The sequence below is a fragment of the Vipera ursinii genome, assembly GCF_947247035.1.
Source record: "Vipera ursinii genome assembly, chromosome: 2".
Taxonomy (NCBI): Eukaryota; Metazoa; Chordata; class Lepidosauria; order Squamata; family Viperidae; genus Vipera; species Vipera ursinii.
Genome location: NC_139513.1, coordinates 199533988 through 199553529, shown reverse-complemented (window position 1 = coordinate 199553529; position 19542 = coordinate 199533988). Strand labels below are relative to the sequence as shown.

The 19542-nt window shown below is 40.3% G+C and overlaps 1 protein-coding gene across 2 annotated transcripts; it reads left to right on the top strand.

Annotated features, from left to right (window-relative positions):
* The first annotated feature begins 505 nt into the window (after window positions 1–505).
* Window positions 506–18840, top strand: TMEM175 (transmembrane protein 175). Of its 2 annotated transcripts, none has more exons than XM_083353748.1 (10): window positions 506–735; window positions 3556–3594; window positions 6150–6247; window positions 7988–8039; window positions 9120–9155; window positions 11219–11302; window positions 12556–12720; window positions 13765–13843; window positions 15547–15676; window positions 16338–18840. In XM_083353748.1, the coding sequence occupies exons 1-10, from the start codon at window positions 589–591 to the stop codon at window positions 16999–17001; spliced, it is 1494 nt and encodes a 497-aa protein (XP_083209874.1). In that variant the 5' UTR covers window positions 506–588; the 3' UTR covers window positions 17002–18840. The 2 variants fall into 2 exon arrangements, with proteins under 2 accessions (XP_083209874.1, XP_083209875.1); XM_083353749.1 differs by lacking the exon at window positions 506–735 and adding an exon at window positions 2537–2566.
* Window positions 18841–19542: the final 702 nt, after the last annotated feature.

Sequence of the window (19542 nt, the reverse complement as noted above, 5' to 3'; positions counted from 1 at the left end):
AAAAGACAACTGGACTTTCTTGGTTTTTTTCCTTGACAACGTTTCGCTTCTCATTCAAGAAGCTGAACTGAAGAAGCTTCTTGGGTGAGAAACGAAACGTTTTCAAGGGGGGGGAAAAAACCAACCCCAAGAAGTTGTCTTTTGAAAAAAAGATTTGTGACAAGGGTTACCAAATGGTCACAAATCCTTGCCAATGTTTTAGGGGCTGGGTGGGCTGGTTTTAATTTCACCGTTGAAAATATTTTTGAGTTTGTTGTTGTTTTTACTTGGGTTGTGAGCCGCCCAAAGGTTTGGTTTCAGATTTTTTTTTTTAAAAAAATGAAATAACTACAATCCGCGAGCAAGAAGAAACCGTCGCCGAAAGAGGGAGCCGCTCGTCCAAGCAAGCAAAGACCCACGAGCAAAAATTTAATCCCGCGCTTTCTCTCTTTCCCTGCTCCCCGATGTGCAAGGCCGGCAGCGCCTCCTCGCGCAAAAGCCCAGGCGGAGCGGTTGGAGGGCGGGCGCCTTGCAGACGAGAAAGCGGAAGCGGCGGCGCCGGTGGCTGCCGGCTCGGTTTCTGCCCGTCCTCCGAAAATCAGAAGGACGATGGCTGAAGCGGGCGGACGTGCCCCGCTCGCCCCGACGCCGCTTCGCCCCGACCGGCCCCTGGGCGAGCTGGGCGGCGGCACCCAAGCCTCGCAGCGGCTCTTGGCGTACAGCGACGCGCTCTTCTCCATTATCGCCACCGTCATGGTAAGCGTGGAGGAGGCCGCTGCGCACCGGCGAGGCTTTTAAGCCCTCTCGCGTTGGGAAAAGGAGCCCTGCGTCCCGGCAGGCAGGAGTTCAACGGGCGTGTAACTCGATCCAGGCAGGACGGCGTGCCGAAAGAGCTGGGTTGATGTGGCTGAGGCGGCTTCTCCCTTTCCCTCCCTGTGCGTTGCAAGCGACTTCGGTTGAATCCCTCAGTCGTGCGAATGCAAAGAAAATAACGTCTATTCTGGCGGCTGCCCTGTCTTATAAGCAGGGCTTTTTTTCCTTAGGTCATTAGACCTAAATGAATCCACACGGGGGAACCATGAAAATGACTGGCGTGGGGTTAAAACACGCCGCTGCCTTCGTTTCCCATAGGACGGGGGTCTTCAAACTTGGCCCTTTTATGACATGTGGACTTCAACTCCCAGAATTCCTCAGCCAGCGTGCCTGGCTGAGGAATTCTGGGAGTTGAAGTCCACATGTCATAAAAGGGCCAAGTTTGAAGACCCCTGCCATAGGAGGTCCTATGTGTGTAAAGGAACTTTCGGTACCAGTACTGGCTCTCCCCCAGGAAAATACATACCTTGAGTTTGGTTGAGCTTTTTTGGATGGAACCTTGTAGGGTAGGCAGGGCGGGGTTGTATGACGTGTGAGTTCCGGCACCTTTTTCTTTTACAAAAAAAGCACTGCTTATAAGTAATGTAAAATAAGGTGGAAGATAACGGCCGATAAAGATCCTAGGAGGTGGTAGGTAGGTGCGTGGGTAGGAGGGAAGGGAGGTATCAACTTTTGCTGCGATGCACCCACTGCAAAATATTAACTTTTCTCCTGCAGTGCATCAAGCGGTGGTTAGCTTCCGTCGATCATAAAAGAAATCGCTTTGTCTCTTTCTCTCCTCCGTTTCTTCAGGAAGCACAGTGTGATGCAGTGCTTACAAACAGTTCATTTAGTGACTGTTCGAAGTTACAACAGCTCTGAAAAAAAAGTGATACGACCGTTTTTCACCCTTGTGACCACTGCTATGTCCCCACGGTTCCATGATTTAATTTCAGACACTTGGCAACTGGTTCATATTAAAAGATGGCTGTGGAGTCCCCTGGGGTCATGTGATTGCTTTTTGCGACCTTCTGACAAGCAAAGTCAATGGGGAAGCCAGATTCGCTTAATGTCTGCGTTGTACTAACTTAACAACTGCAGTGATTCACTTAATAAACCTGGCAAGTAAAGTTGTAAAATCGGGGCAAAACTCACTAAACAAATTTCTCACTTAGCAACGTAAGCTTTGGGCTCAATTATTGTCATAAGTCGAGCACTATCCATATACTACGCAAAAATCTTCCTCTTTACCCTCATTGTAACTGTGAGACTTTTGCTGAGACAGAGCTGGTAACCGACCTGAGATTATACAGCTTTCTCACTCACAGTAGATATTTAAACAATGCTATCTTCAGTTCTGTCCCAGACTGTCGCACATTGACCCTGCTCTTAGTGATGTTATGTTCTGGCTTTTGTTTTCAATCTTCATTTACAAAGATGAGAACTGTGTCTGTTGCTCAGAGGGAGAGGCTTGTAAATAAATCATCATGCCCAACTTAGGTTTTGAGAACCCATACTGTATGTGAATCCAAGCACTTGGGTTAGATCACCAAGCCATATTTCACTTAACAAAGATCCCACATGTTGCATGGTGAAGTCCACTAGAGCAGGGCTTTTCAACCTTTTCACCCATTGTACCACTTTTAGGACATGGCAACATGCGAGTACCACCACTCGCCTAGCAAGATGTCAAAAACTTGATGACCCCAAAAAAAAGGAATAAAGTGAAGTACAGGTAGTCCTCGACTTACAACAGTTCGCTTAGTGACTGTTCGAAGTTATGATGGCACTGAAAAAACTACCCCCCAAGCCACAGCCGAGCAAGACACCTGCCTGCCCGCCCGGTGACGCTCTTCCTCCTGTCCGAGGTTTTCATTGTGAGCATTTCTGTTGAGGATTGGCAGCGGGGGTGGGGTGGGGTGGTATTTGGTTTTTATTCCCCCCCCCCCCGTCTGCTGGGTAGTTGCAGCAGGTTTTGGTCACTTCATATGACCCTGGGACACTGTGACTGTCATAAATATGAATCAGTTGCCAAGTACGTGAATGTAAATCACAAGACCCTGGAGATGCTGTAACATTCCAGCTGAACTGCTCTTCTTTTGGGCTCAGCAGAAGCGCCAGGATTAGCGCCGAGCTCTAACTGGAGCCTGGTGCTGATCCTGCCACTTCCACTGAGCCCTGACAGCCCTGCAGCTCCAGCCATCTCTCGCTCAGGCTTGTGCGGTGCCACCGGTTCAGCTCATTCCCCTCCCCCGCTACTTTTCTAGGATGGTCACATACCACCTGTTAGGTGCTCAATGGGAATATTGTTGGCTTTAATTTAGGCTGATATTTGGACTGCATGGTCAAAACACATTTTTAAAAGTCTTTTCTATTGCTTTTCTGCTTTTTTATTAGTTTGTGTTAATTTTGTTCTTTTAAAAATCTTTTAATGCACATTTCAAAAATGGGTTCATATTATTTTGTAATTCAGCTATTGAGCTTTGTCAGTTTAGAAAATAATTACTGTTAAGTATCTTCAGCAATTCCAATGAAGTCCAACATCCTTGCCAAACAATATTATATTCCATAATTTTTTTTTCATTGGAAAGGTATGGAAGTAACTCAGCACGATTTCTGCTTTTGATTTCTTTTCAGAAGCACAGATGTTTTCTGCACATATATTTCATGTTTGCAAATTAAAATTTGTACGTTACTTTAGCTATATGATTTTTTCTGTTTCAGATTTTACCTGTGGCACATACAAAGATACATCCAGACCAGGTACTAATACTGCTTATTTCATATTTCTACATAGAGGTCAGTTTTGATTCTGTTTAATAACTAAAGTTGCAGTTTGAATTTCCAGTAAGGTTGTTATAACAGTGGAGCATGATGTTATTGATCACTGAAATTCAGCCTCTTTTGATTTGTGAAGCCTCTAGTGCAGGGGTGTCAAACTCAATTTCACTGAGGGCCACATCAGCATTGCGGTTACCCTTAAGGGGCCGGGTGGGTGTGGCCAGTGTGGGTGTGGCCTACTTTGTTGGGCGTGGCTGGAGTGTGTGTGACCTACTGGGTGAGCATGGCCAGCTCTACATTCTTCGCGTCAAGGGTGCCTATGGGGGCCTGGGCAGGAGTGGGACAAATCTGAGGGTCTCTGGCAGAAGGAGATGGGACTGGGGCAAGTGCCAAGGCATGGTCCACTGGAGGAGCCTCACTGTTCCTCTCAGGCCATGTGGTGGGGGAGGCTGGACAGTGATGCGGAGGTCAAATGCCCAGCCTAGCCCTCAAGCACCCGCAGCCCTAAGCCCACCCCCACTTCCCCAAGGAGGTGCCCAGCTGCTGTGCTTGCTGTCCTTAGCCAGGTTGCTCATAATGGGTATGAGGGCAACGTCAAGAGGGAGGCCCACTTCCTCTCCATGTAAGGAGACCCGGGTTTCTATCCAAAGCTTCCTTAGCAATAGGATGGGAGACCACCCAGGTTAGGTCAGGAGGAGAGGGCAAGGGGATGGTGAAAGGGCAGCAGGGAAGGACTAAGGCAGGACTTCCCTCAGACCCTCCCTCTCCTTCCTTCCTTCCTTCCTTCCTTCCTTCCTTCCTTCCTTCCTTCCTTCCTTCCTTCCTTCGAACAGAGTGATGGGAAAATATTTGAGATGAGGGAGGGAGAAAAACAGGCAATAAACGCAGCTGGGAAAGTGTCATCCTTCATGAGGAATGAAGAAATGTACCATCGCCTGGAAGTGGCCAGCACATGGCCTTCTCCTCACAGTGCCGAGAGGCTGAGCTGGGTGGCACAAATCTGAAGAGAAGCACAACGCTGCCCAGCCCCTAGCCTGCCCGAAGTAGGCAGGGCCACTTCCAGGTGATGGTGCATTTCTTCATTCCTCACGAAGGGTGATACCTCCCTAGCGTGCACCCAGGGAGCGGGGCGGATGCGGCAGGGGCCGGTTCCTCACTGTTTCCAGATGGCCTTGTGGAGCTAAGACTGAATGTATTTCAGCAAAGATGACCACCACAAAATTGGGGCTTGTGTTTGACATGTCTGCTCTAGTGGGTGCAGTACAAAATGCCATAATTTGTCAGCCCAAAGGGAGATCTGTAAGTATTGTTATCATCAGCCTGGAAACCAACTTTGTTTATTGTCTCATTGATATATGCTGTTCTGATTTTCCCCCCCCCCCAAAAGGGGGGGGGATGAAAGTCTATTATGAATAATAGGAAAGAACAATAGATTACAACATATTTTTCTTCCCCCTAATTCTTGACCACTTTTGTAAATTCCTGAGAGAAATTTGAGTAATCTTAGGAAGGGGACTGAGAATTTGGATGTCAAGGAGTTCATGGCTGAGCATGTCAGGAATTGAATATATAATGAAGAATTGTTTCAGGAGATTGGGCATTTTGTGATATAGATTTCAAAGTACTGTACAGAAAAGGTAGCAGATGCTGAAAGACAAGAGTGTGGTATTTTAAGCAGAGAATTTAAATAATATTGTTTACTTATTTAACTTTATTACAGTCTTTTAGCAGCCCAAGAAAATTGGTATTCAAATATTCAAAATGTTCAAAACAAAATTGACAATGCCAGGATAGTTAAGAAAAATACATACAGACCAAACAAATGGCAAAAAGATAATATTATATGAAATATGCTAAAAAGCCTGTTCAACTACGCATACATGACAAGAAGAAATTATAATTAGCAATTGAGAATATAAATGTAGAATAACAGTATAAAATACATAAACATATGTGTGTATATACACAAGGTATAAATAAAATAATTTGGAAATTGCCCTGAATATTTGAGTCTGCTTTCCAAAGCATAGGGATAACACAGGATTGAACAAAAGAGGTGTATCATTAACAATAAGCTTTATTTGCAGTTCCTGAAAATGAAAACACAGTTTATAAGCCAGTTTGTGATTCCTAAAATATTATCCAGTAATTACAGGCAGGATGAGTTCTTATTCATTGATTTTTGTATTTTGTGAGCTAGGTTACAGTAGCTTTATGTCCTTGGAACAATTGAGGAGAGACATTCATTGCTTTAAAAAGTATAGGATAGAATTAGAATTAGAATTAGAATTAGAATTAGAATTAGAATTAGAATTAAAATAGAATGGAATGGAATAGAATAGAATAGAATAGAATAGAATAGAATAGAATAGAATAGAATAGAATAGAATAGAATAGAATAGAATAGAATAGAATAGAATAGAAGACCTGGAAGGGACCTTTTCATGCATTTGTTTATTTGAAAAGGAATTATGTAGTGTCATATGGAAGAAGAACAATTTGTCAGCTTTTTGATGAAGGTTGTGCCTTTTTTCCAGAAACTTGGAGAAAATGTCCAGCAGCTGCTAGCCACCAAAATTGCTGTTTATCTGATGACCTTTTTGATAGTAACAGTTGCCTGGGCAGCTCATGTCAGGTATGCAGTTTGGAGTGTTTTAGATACTGTACATCTGTGAAGCCTTTAACCTAACGGAAGTTATTAGAAATGGAACAACAGGATACCAATAACTAGTCTGTGTGGCCAAAGAAAGTAGATGTGATGATGGGCATCTCACTTGACCTAATTCTCATTTATTCTTCTTTCATTATGATCCACTTTGTTCTTTCTACACAATTCTGCTCCATGCTGAAATTACTGCCAAGCGAATTTTACAGACTGGTTTGCAAAATTTGCTACACTCAGCCTTATTAGTGAGCTTACTTGCCTCTCCCAACCAGTTAGACTTGTCTTCAAAATAATGCCATTTAAGAACCCAGACAAATTCCATCAGGATCCCAGTTCTCAAGGAAGCAATCACGAAGTACTTCTCCAAATCTTTCATTAGGATATAAGAGTTATCACCCTTCAAGTTGTCACAGCTTGCATTAAACTTTGGTTTGTTGATCCTGCTCTATTGGCCCTCTTGACATGTAATAATAAATCATTAACCATGATTTTCAGACCATAACAAGTGAATTTGTGGATCATGTGTAGCCAGAAGCAGAGATATGATGATGTACCTTAATATGCAGATGCAGTCATTCATATTCTTTTGGGCAGATGGCATTGTTGATTGAACCAGTTCATACATGAAAACCAATCAAGATCAGCTAGACACAAGATAAAAAAAATCAAGGAAGAATAATAATTTCTCAGATGGTAGCAATGACAGTTGCTCTAGTATCTGCTTGATTTACTGCCAACATCTGTACTTGATTCCTTTTCCTTCTTCAGAAGAGACAGAATTCTCTTTTATGTTATTGTATTAATTAAGTGAAGAAACCAGTTTGATGTAGTGGTTATACTGTAGCACCAGGCTTATGATCAGGAGTCATGCCTTGGGCTCAAAACCAGCTCTCTCTCAGGAAGGAGGCAGTAGCAAACCACTTCCAAAAATGTTGGTAAGAAAAGATCTTTTCCAGGCAGCCTCCAGCACTGACTAGAAGGCTTTATCTACTCAGAGTAGGTCAATAAATAAATGACAAATAGAGAAAGATTGCTGCTATCTCATCTGAAACTCATTATAGGTGAAATATGATAAACTTAAGTAAGATAATAAGTCCTTTGCACATGCCAAAGGGGGAGAGAGAGAGAGAGAGAAAGCAAGATTCCAGAGAATTACCCTTGTGTTTTGCAGCAAACTCACATAGGAAGGAGATACTAATTCCTTTAAGGTAAGACAAGGGTCTTCAAACTCGGCTCTTTTATGACTTGTGGACTTCAACTCCCAGAATTCCTCAGCCAGGCATGCTGGCTGAGGAATTCTGGGAGTTGAAGTCCACAAGTCATAAAAGGTCAGAGTTTGAAGACCCCTGAGGTAAGACATACCAGGAAAAAAAATGCAGTGTGTTTTCCTTTCTTGAAATCACAGAACAAGCAAGAATAGTAGCAATGCATTGGATGACTTCACCAGAAAGTCTTGATGTTCCTGATGATTGGAATTGAGGATGTCTAATTTGCTGACTTTAAAGGCATTTTAGGAATTTTTAAAATTCCTGAATTTTCACTGGCCGTTTCCTTTGCATCTTCTTCTTGTTTCCATTTTTGGCCACACAGTGGAATATTTGATAACTATCACCAAGTTTAAGACTTGTCAGTTTGAATGAGTTTAGTTATGAATCAAAACTTTGTGGATCTGTTTTATAAGACAATAGTTTTGTTTTGTTTTTCCTCCAGACTTTTTCAGGTGGTTGAACTCATTGATGATGTACTTGCCCTTGCAAATTTGGTGAGTGATTTTTTTTAAAAAAAATCCTAAATCTATTTTTTTAATGATAGATATTCCCAGCTCTTAATAAGGGATGAAATGCAGCTTGATATTTTTAAATCATTGTACTGATACAGTGTTGGTATTTGGGGCTTTGAGTTTTCAATTTTTTTTAAATGAAATGTGCTGATGTACGTGGAGAGGTTTTAAATTCAAGTCATATCATTTCAAAATGGCCATTTGGGTATGAAGGGAATAAGATTTGGAAAGCAGAATATACTGTTTGTCTTTTTACTATATGTTAATTTGTGATTAATAGTATACATAATACATACATAAAAACGGCATTTGTAGGATTTTATAATAATTTTTAAAAAAACACCATGGAAGCCAAGTCTCAGAATTCTGTGTGGAAAATGACTTGCTCCTCCACCCCATTCCTTCCCTTAGTATAGAAATCAAAAGTGAGGTAGTTTCAGAATGAGGATTTTTCAGCAGATCAACGGTCTAGTGTAGGATGCTAAGCCATAACAGTAAGATTATTCATATCTGGAATACTGCATCCAGTTTTGGTCACCACATTGCAAAAAAAGATATTGAGACTTTGAAAAAAATGGCAGAGCAGAGCAACTAAGATGGAGTATGGCTAGTCTAGAGAAAAGAAGAACTAGGGGTGATGTGATCGCTGTATTCCAGTATTTGAGGGGCTGCCACAAAGACAAGGGGTCAACTTATTTTCCAAAGCACCAGAAGGAAAGATAGGTAACAATGGATGGAAATTAATCAAGGAGAGAAGCTCAAATTAAGGAGAAACTTTCTAAAAGTGAGAACAATTAACCAGTGGAACAGCTTGCCTTCAGAAGCTGTGGGTGCTTCATCACTGGAGGTTTTTAGAAGAGACTGGACAGCCACTTGTCTAAAATGGTGTAGGGTCTCCTGCTTGAACAGGGGGTTGGACTAGAAGACCTCCAAGGTCCACTCCAGCTCTATTCTGATTGATTGATTGATTGATTGACTCCACAGAATGATAATTGAATTACTGTATATGTGAACAGGAGACGGTTTCTTTTCATCTGCTAAATCACTTTTCCCTTTTCCTAGGCATGCATGATGAGCATTACTTTTTTGCCATATACAGTAAGTAAACACTCTATGTCACATCTTTAGACTGCTGCCTGGATTGGTTACCAAATTTCCAGATTTGTACATTGCATTGAACCACAAACTGACCACGCAAGCTGTGTTTTTCACCTGTGCAGGTGCTGATTTGTAGTTCAATACATTGTGCAAATGTGATCTATTTAATAGAGTTTAGGAGCATGCTGGCATCTTGAGCCAATATTTGATACATCTGACATCAACTGAGTAGATGTAAAACGTTAAACCTGCTGATCCAACACAGGATGCATTTTGAAGATGAAGGAGCCACAATGGGTAAGAGTATGCATGAATTAACTATAGATGTTACCTTATCTGATCTAGTAGGATCAGACTTTGGAGGTATCAAACATCAGACAAAAAGAAAACATAGAAGCAGAGTAATAAATAATTAAACCCAAAACAGAAAATAACCACAAAAAGCAAAGATAACACCCAAATAAAATCGAAAGAGGCGCCCGCAGTCAATCATCTGGGATCAAACACAAATTGCAGCAGAAGACCTTTGAACTGTTTCCAGAATTGCAACAAGGTGGAGGCTTCACATATTACTTGCTGGTGAATATTCCATAAGGTAGAAGCTAGTGAAGAATAAGTAGAATGGGTGGATCTGAAGCATGGATATTGTTATAATGTATATAATATATATAATGTACAGTTATAATTTATATATATATATATATATATATATATATATATATATATATATATATATGTATGTGTGTGTGTGTGTGTGTGTGTGTGTGTGTGTGTGTGTGTGTGTGTGTGTGATGTGTTGGCTGACTGATGAAAACTAATAAGTTTGAAATGCATTTCAGTCTCCCTTAATTCTTTGTTAGTAATTTACATAAATATATGAGCTGTCCGGTGTGACTACTGCCTGTTCGATGGCCTTCAAGATAGGCTGAAAACAGGAAATAAAGATTTGCCCCATCTTTGGGGCCTAGCAAGGCAATCTAAATAGTTAACAAGTATTACACACACACACACACACACACACACACACACACACGTACTGCCTATGTTTGGAATGGAATTTGGATATTTTTTTCTTTGATGTTTAAAAACTATAGAGCTAACACTACAATTTGTTTATATTTATTACTCAAAATGATCATATGAGACTAGGCTGAAGCTACCATACCTATAGATGGAGTAAGCCAGGAATCTTGTCTAAAAGATCGCTTAGGGGAGGTAATTAAGAAGGAACTAAATTGTTAAGGAAAACAAAGGGAAAAAAACTGCATCTGAACCAGACAAAGGAAGTTGGGTCTGAGCAGATAGGAAATCTAAGCCCCATCAACAGCTACCTGACTTGAAAATCAACAAGGCAAGAATACCTGACAGTATTGTGAATCAACAAAGCAAGGACTTTGGGGGGGGGAATAAAAGAGATCCCGAAGCCTGCTCTTTGAGTCATCCTTGGATCCAGAATTGGCAGTTTCCATCCCTCTGGCTAGTGCCTAACAGCCTATTACTTTAGTTATAAGACCCATGGTGGCGCAGTGGTTAGAATGCAGTATTGCAGGCTAATTCTGCTCACTGCCAAGAGTTGGATCCTGACTGGCTCAAGGTTGACCCAGTCTCCCTTCCTTCCAGGGTCGGTAAAACACCGCCCCGAGTCCCTCGGGAGAAGGGCGGTTTATAAAAACAAACAAACAAATAAATAAATAAATAAATATGCTGACCCTATAATCCACTGAGAGAGGACTGTAAAGTACTATGAAGTGGCTAGTTGTGATGGACCTGGGTAAGTGTGGGTGTGAGAAAGAGCAAATATACATTGCTACTAGTAAGTTTTGTTGTTTCTTGAAATTGACCAGGGCTCAACTGGTTGTGTGAGTGACCATAAGCCAAACATGGAATGTATGTAACAACAGCAACTCCTGCCACCAATTTTCTGCAGATTGATTTGAAGCAGGCAAGGCATGGAGAGTCACCAAAGGGATTTGGGGAGATAGATTTGGTCCTAGGATCTCAGATTAACCACTTGCTTTAATATGTTCTGAAATACAGAAAGAATCTAATTTTTTATTTTGCAGTTCTCCTTAATGGCGTCTTTTCCTGAGGAACCATTTGGCCTTTTTATCTTTAGTAGCTGTGCTGTTGTAATTGGTGTTATCCAGGTATAGTTGTTTTATATTTCAGTACAGGTAGTCCTCAATTTGCAGCAGTTCGTTTAGTGATCGTTCAAAGTTACAACGGCATTGAAAAAGTGACTTAGGACCATTTTCCACACTTATGACCATTGCAGCATCCCCATGGTCACGTGATTTACATTTGGATGCTTGACAACTGACTCACATTTATGACGGTTGCAGTGTCCCGGAGTCACATCATCAACTTTTGCGACCTTTTGACAAGCAAAGTCCATGGAGAAAGCAGATTCACTTAACAACCATGTTACTAATTTAAGAACTGCTTAACAAATTCACTTAACAAACGTGGTGAGAAAAGTCATAAGATGGGGCAAAACTCACTTAAGAAATTTCTCACTTAGCAACATAAATTTTGGGCTCAGTTGTGGTCGTACGTTGAGGACTACCTGCACTGCATAGTTTAGTAAACCATAGTTAAAATGAGATGGGTAGTAATTACAAGATTAACACTATTTTCCTTTGTGAGAGAACGTTCAGGTAGTCTAATTTCCAGTGCTAAGCTAGGCAGTTGTTAAGTGAGTCCCACCCAGTTTTACAACTTCTTTGCCATGGTTGTTAAGCAAGTCACCACAGTCATTAAACTTATTCAGAATCCAGCTTTACCCCACTGACTTTGCTTGTCAGAAGCTGACTGGGAGGTTGCAAATGGTGATCACATGATCCTGGGACATAACAACCATTGTAACTGTGTTCTGGTTTTATGACTGTATTCCGAGGAGCACAGAATGCTGTTACTTTCCCACTGAAGTGGTACCTATTTATCTACTCCCATTTGCATGCTTTTGAACTGCTAGGTGGGCAGGAGCTGGGGCAACTAACAGGAGTTCAACCCGTTGTGCAGCGCTTGGGTCTCAAACCCAGGCTGTCAGTTTGTCAGCTGACAACCTCAACATCTTTAATCTCTGAGCCATCATTCTCCCAGTTTAAGTTAAGGATGCTACAATAAGGTGCTTTGACATGGGTGGGCACACAGTTGCTCTGTAAGCCCAGAAAAGTAATATTGCTTTCTTTAAGAAGGCCTCAAAAAGTATGGTATGTGTATTTGCATCTGCTCCAAAATATTCAGCTTTGGATCCAAAGTGCAGCATATCCCTATTGGAGCTCAAGGGAAATCTTCCAAGCACCCATACTGTGATTTGAATTTACAGCCAAAAAATTCTAACAATTCTAAAAATTCTAAAAATTCTTTCTAACAATTCTCTGCTTTTCTTGTTTTGCAGGTGATGATTGTATTATATGGCTTCAGACATTCGTATCTATTGAATCATCAGATACAGGAATCTGAAAATAAGGCATTTTATAAATACCATATCTTAAAGATCATCCTGAGAGGACCAACGCTGAGCTTTTTGGCTGCCATTTTTTCATTTTTCTTCTTTCCATTGGTAGGTTCATTGAACTGGAACAGTGTTTCCCAAATGTTGTGGTGGGCCTTAAATTTAGTGATTATATAAGATGTGCTGAGGGTCTTTCCAAGAGGTAGGGAATCATGGCTGGCTCAGGAACTCTGGGAGTTGAAGTCCATAAGTCATGAAAGGGCCATGATTCCCCATCCCTGATCTATACATTACAGTTTTTCTACTGTTTCAGACTTGGGAGTTATTCTAGCCTTTTGATGCTTTCCTTCATGTGAGAGTAATTCTCTTGTGGCTCTGTAAAGCATTTGAAGATCATCCTTGCTATTAGGATTCTTTATGAATTGCAAGAAAAAGTTGCCTTATTATTATATTGGAAAGAATTGTTGCTTTATACAGACTACATAAAAGAAGCAGCTGTCTTTCTCAGGGACATGTATGCTTAAGAGGTCCATAAGCACTGAAATTTATTTATTTTATTTATTTATTTATTATTGGGACTTATATGCCGCCCTATCTCCCGAAGGACTCAGGGCGGCTAACAACAGTAACATATAATAAATACAGAAGTTAAGATAAAAAATTAAAATTAAAGGCCTCTGTACAATAAATTAAAATTAAAATTAAAATAAATTAAAAGTTAGAGTTAAAAATTAAAAACATAATTAAAATCCCTGTCAGTCCAGGTCAGCCAGGTGAGAAAAGGAGTGTTTTGAGGCCGCGGCGAAAGGACCGGAGATCTTGGGCCATCCGAAGCTCAGGGGGGAGCTGGTTCCACAGGGCTGGCGCTCCCACAGAGAAGGCCCTCCCCCTGGGGGTCGCCAGCCGACATTGTTTAGCTGATGAGTCCTGTGTAAGGAATTGTAAAGTACATGACTCTGAATTGCCAGTATTGTTCATTGTGATGACGTGTTCCTCTAAAACCCATTTTTGCTAAATGGAACACACAATAATTATGGAACACACAATACGTGGCAAGCAGGACAAATGGAAATGTATCCTTTTCTACTTATTGCCATTGTAGTAATAATGCAAAAATAGTCAGTAAACTTGTGTCTCTTTATTTCCTTGCAGTCATACATGTTTCTTGGGCTCATTATTTTTTTCCCACTTCTCAGCCATCTAACCAAATGGTTTAGAAGCAGAATTCTTGGTGAGTGTTGTTTTTTTTAAGTTCCCCAGGGAAATTTTAAGAACTAGATGATGCATACCAACGATGTTTATCATCATTTAAGCGTTCATCTTTTGGTTCAGTCACTTCGCCGGATAATTTCCTGCTTCCTCTCAGTACAATCCTTTTCACAAGCTCCTCAACTTCGTAGTGAAATGTTTGTGGAGTCCTTGATGTTCTCTGAGCTTGGCTGTTTGCTTGCAGACATTTCATTACCCAACTAGGTAACATCATCAGTGCTACTGAGATTTATCTACACAGTAACTTGCCCTGCCTGCTCCTTGATAGTTCCTTGATTAGGATATTGCTTTCTGCTTGATTGTTCGTCTGATGTTACTTCCTGCTTATGTGGGTGTTGGCTGTTGGAAAGAATGTATCCTGGTCTTTTTCTTTCCTCCTCAGCTTTTTGTTGTCTCTCTTGAATGATGTGTATTTCTGTATATCTGCTGATGGCTGATTTTCTTCCCACTACTAAATAAATAAAATAAAATAAATAAACCTTTATTGTCAAAGTACAACATGTGTACATTGAGATTAACTGAGCCTCCCCCCCCGTGCTCTCTCCCCCCAACACACAGTGACAACAAACCCTCCATCCTACCACACCATGTGAAATATTCTGATGAAATATACACAGCTGAGGCAGCTGTTGCCCTTTTTTTTTTTGCTTAACCCATCTTTATTATTTTTATAAATACCTCAAGGTGGCAAACATATCAATACTCTTTCCGCTTCCTATTTTTTCCACAACAACAACCACCCTGTGAGGTGGGCTGGGCTGAGAGAGAGAGTGATTGGCCCAAAGTCAGCCAGCTGACTTTCATGGCTAAGGTGGGACTATAACTCACAAACTCCCGCCTTCTAGCCTGGTGCCTTAACTGCTGGACCAAACTGGCTCTTTGCAAGGCTCTTGTGTGTCTTCCCTGGAGCCTCAGCACTGGGAGGAAGACAGTGGTGAAGGTAAGCTGGGGGCAGGAGGACTAGGTGGCAGCAGAAGAGTGCAGGCAGCTGAGAGAGCAAAGATGGCAGGAGACAGGCAGTCAGGAGGAGTTGAAGCACACACTATGATGGTTAAATGCAGGTGGACTGCCAAGTGCCCAAATTTTGATCACATGAGCCTTGGTGGAGCAGTGGGCTAATGCCTCCTTAAGTAACACCAGCTGCCTGCAATTAGTGCAGGTTCGCATCCCACCAGGCTCAAGGTTGACTCAGCCTTCCATCCTTCCGAGGTAGGTAAAATGAGGACCCAGATTGTTGGGGGCAATTAAGCTGACTTTGTAATAATGCCGCTTGGGGTGTGTGTGTGAAAGCCCTAACAAGCAGGCATATACATAGAATGAAGGCTACTGCTAAGCTTGTAAGCCGCCCTGAGTCTTCGGAGAAGGGCGGGATATAAATGTAATAAAAATAAAATAAATAAATAAAAATAAAGAGGGCCCGCAACAGCCATAACTTCAAACCATCGCTGAATGGTCATTAAACGAAGACTACCTATATAAAAACATTGCAGATACGATACTTCCCAACAACCTCGAGTAAACAAAGCACTTATGGTATAAGAATGATGATAATCCAAATTGATAGTGCTTTTGGAGGAAGGGGTTGTGGGCTTTACAAAGAAGCAAACCAATTGTCACCTTAACATGGAAACCAATTTTATGAAGTGTGGTCATTTTTGTTGGCAGGTCAAGAGGAGGAACTCCCTGTAGAGTATTTTACTTCTTACCTTAAGGAACCCTTGAGTAAGGAACGAGTGGAAAGTTTCAGTGATGGAGTTTATGCAATTGTTGCAACTCTGTTAATTCTGGACATATGGTAAGTCTTCAGCAATAGAGTAAAATTGCACCCAGTATTTTCACATGTGATGCACTGCTAAGAGAAAAAAAATAGTATCTGTAATTGAGGATATTTATTATCATGGTTGGCATGATGATCCTGATCATCATGGTCAACATGATCCTGCCCACCTAGCAGTTTGAAAGCATGCAAATGCAAGTAGATAAATAGGTACCACTTATTTAGGAATGTAACAGCATGCCATGTATCCTGGTCTATAGTTTGCTCTGGAGCTTCCTCACTTAAATATTATCTTCAAAATTTATTGCTGTAAATACTTTGCTAGAAATGCAACAGAATGTAGATTATATATACTTTAATAAAGGAATGGGTGAGTTTGTATAGGTCTGTATTGCATACCCACATGGGCAGATGGTTTCCAGGGTAATCAGACGTGACTATTCCTGAAGCAGAGCTCTATTACAGTCACAACAAAAGTAGTCTGATGCCTTTATATTTTCTTCTTGGCTAGGCATGGAATGAAATGTATTCAAGGCATTATTGAGGTTATAAACAAACTCAGTCAACCGAAGTTGAAGTATCACTTTAAAACAGATTATTTGTTGTGAGGGTATTCTAAATATATTCTAAATATACATATATATATATATATATATATATTGTTTACTTTACTCAACAGTGAAGATAATGTTCCTGACAATAACATAGTTAATGAGAAATATAATGGTCATCTTGCTGAAGCACTGAGAGAATTTGGTCCAAGTTTCCTTGCCTACTTCGGATCGTTTGTAACTATTGGTCTTCTCTGGTTTGTCCATCATTCACTCTTCCTCCATGTGACAAAAGCCACCCGACTGATGACCCTCCTTAACACCCTCTCTTTGGCTTTTATTGGTGGACTTCCTCTTGCTTATCAGCTGACAAGCGAGTTTGCCGAGAAGTCTTACAACGAAATAGAAGCCATTCAGATCAGCTGCGTTACCATTTTTTTTGCCAGCATCTTCCAGTTCAGCATATGGATTGCTGCGCTATTCCACGAAGTTGAGACATTGCATCCTTTTGCTAGGTACGGTGGCAAAGAACATGCCTTCATGTTTGCCAAGCTTTCTCTCTACCCCTGCGTGAGCCTTGCAGTCTTCTGCCTGACGTGTGTTGTGAGCGAGCTGAGTACGTCTATTTTTCATCTCACACAAATAATCGTCCCATTCGCTTTTCTTGTATTACGCATCTTTGTCAGAATCGGCTTGATGATACTAAACTATATAATGTCGATGGCCAGGCCAAAGAACAATGTTTTAGAAGAAGAAGAAGCCTGTTTAACCCCAGCCGATATGCTGTCATAGTTTCCCCTGCACTTTACATGGAAAATCAAGATACTCCTGTGACTTGGAGATTTCTGGATTCATCTAAAACTGAATTGTTCCTTTCTTTAGGAATACTCAGCTTTCCCTTTTACTCGTGGACTGGCATCTGGAGAGTGAGTTTGGCTAGAATACGTATCACCTCAATAGCCTCATTGATCATAGACGATTAGTGAGGAATCATAAGGTGCTTGGGAGAAAATAATGGCATTACCAGTTTCTTGGGAAGTGCCATTTGTCATAGCCAGGAAAGGTGATTATAATATGAATGTCCTTATCCATTCCATGGCCATTAAGTGACCTGGAGGATGTATTAAACTGCTAAATAATTCAATGTGTGTCTGGAGTTGCAACCCTAACAGCTGCTGTCTAATCTATGTAATCTAGCAAATCAGTGTAAAGTAACCTGATTAACTGAACAAACGAATTGTGAGTCAACAAATTACTATCAACAATTATACAAGAAGTAGTTCATTCAGCACTGGCCACTTCTTAAAGAAACCTGTATGTTTTCAGCATGCTAAATGTTCAGAGAATATTTAGAAAGAGTTGGCTGTCAGTATAACCAAAGCTATAACTTGATGAGGGGATACTTTCATTTGTTTTACTATTGTTTTACTGTATACTTACCTTGCTCTGTACACCACCCCAAGTCCTTCGGGAGAAGGGCGGTATATAAAAACAAACAAACAAACAAACAAACAAATAAATAAATAAATAAATAAATAAATAAATAAATAAATACTTACGATATAGGTTTGTCCCATTATTGCCCCAATAATGTGACAAGCCTACTTCGTAAGTATCCTTTAGAATCCAGTGTTAATAGCCATAGCTTTAATAATGTAATTTTCAGAAAATAAATTAATATTATTGTGATACTGTATTATATCCCAGTCATTTAGAATTTATCAGTAGATGAAGAACGATTAGTGAAACAAGGAAGATCATTCTGTTATGATGGAAAGGTAGAACTTAAAATAGTCCTTGGATTATCATGACAATTGGGACCGGGAACTCTTTTACTAAGCAACAGGGTTGTAAAGTGTGACATCATGTGACTATGTCACTTAGCAATGGCAATTCTGGCAGGCCCCGGTACTGTTGTTAAGTGAGGACCGTGTGGGTCACTAAATGAGGACTTTGCGTGACTCTGACTTCCAACTTCCTGCCGGCTTCCTTAGCTGATCAAGGGTCAAAACAAATCTGCTGCCAGCAGATCTAGCAGCACAGAATCAACAAATGGAAACTTACCCAAGTAAAACATTTATTTGTGGGAAGCTGGTATGGAACGTCAGAAATTGTAAAAATGCCACGCGACCACAGAGATGTTGCAGTGTTTGGAACTCCAGGGAACTGCCGTAAGTTCCTCTTGTTTAGTTTCATCATAACTCTGAATGGTTGCTGAAGGGTGAATGGTAGTGACCTGCGAATTTGTACAATGCATGGTGATGTGTGTTTGTCCTCTGCTTATGAACTGATTCCCTGTGGATATAATGAAAAGACTATCGTTACTCCACCCTCCTCATGGTTAAATGATGTGTTTAAAATCTGACCTCTTTTCTATTCATGCAATAATGTTTCTTGTCCTTATCCTTTTTTGGTTGATGTTCATTTCCATTTATTCTTTCCCTAGTTCTGTATCATATTATGATACTTCCTTTGTTTATTTTTATTGTTTTATTCCTTTGCTCTTGTTATGGTTACATTTTTTATCATTTTTTTTTCTGTTTTATTGTTGTAAGCCACCCAGATTAACCTCACAGGGAGATAAATTTAACAAATTAAACAAACGAACAAATAAATAAGGTGTTTTTTTTTTTTAAAAAGATTCTATTTGATGCTAGAGCCTTGAAACAGATAATCCTTTGGAAGCCTTATGTTGCCTTTTGAGGGTAGTTGGCTTATATCATAAATGTGAAATATTTTCCTAGTTCTTTGTGCTTTTTTTCTTCAATATTATTCTCCTCCGCGCCTTAACAAGGTTGCTTTCAGTATCAAGCTATTGATATGTCTACAAGTTTCCTGATAAATTCTTTTTGTCATTTGATGTGAGAATTTTTGCACATAATATTTGGTGTAGTTTCTCAACAGAAACTCATCATTACTGCTCTCAAAAAATAAAATAAATGAATAGTAGAACTTCTTTAAAAGCATTACACAGGCAAGCTGTGAAATAACTTGTTTTCTTTCTCCAGTGCACTATATTATATAAATGTAAAATGAATTTATGGTATTTCATTAATACATGTTTGCAAGATATGGTATATTTGAGATTTGAGATACAATTGCAACACAGCTGCAGTGCTCTGATCCTTTATTAGTTGACTTATGCGTTAAATGGAATCTTATTTTTTTTATTAAAGATGTTACTTTTATCAAGAGTTGATATATCATTTCAATGTTTCTTCTCAAAAATGTCTTTGTCACTATTTCAAGTAAAACCTATTCCCCATAGCATAGAGAAAAAGAATGTGACTATTAAATGCTAATATTAAATGTTAAATTTAAATATTAATGGGA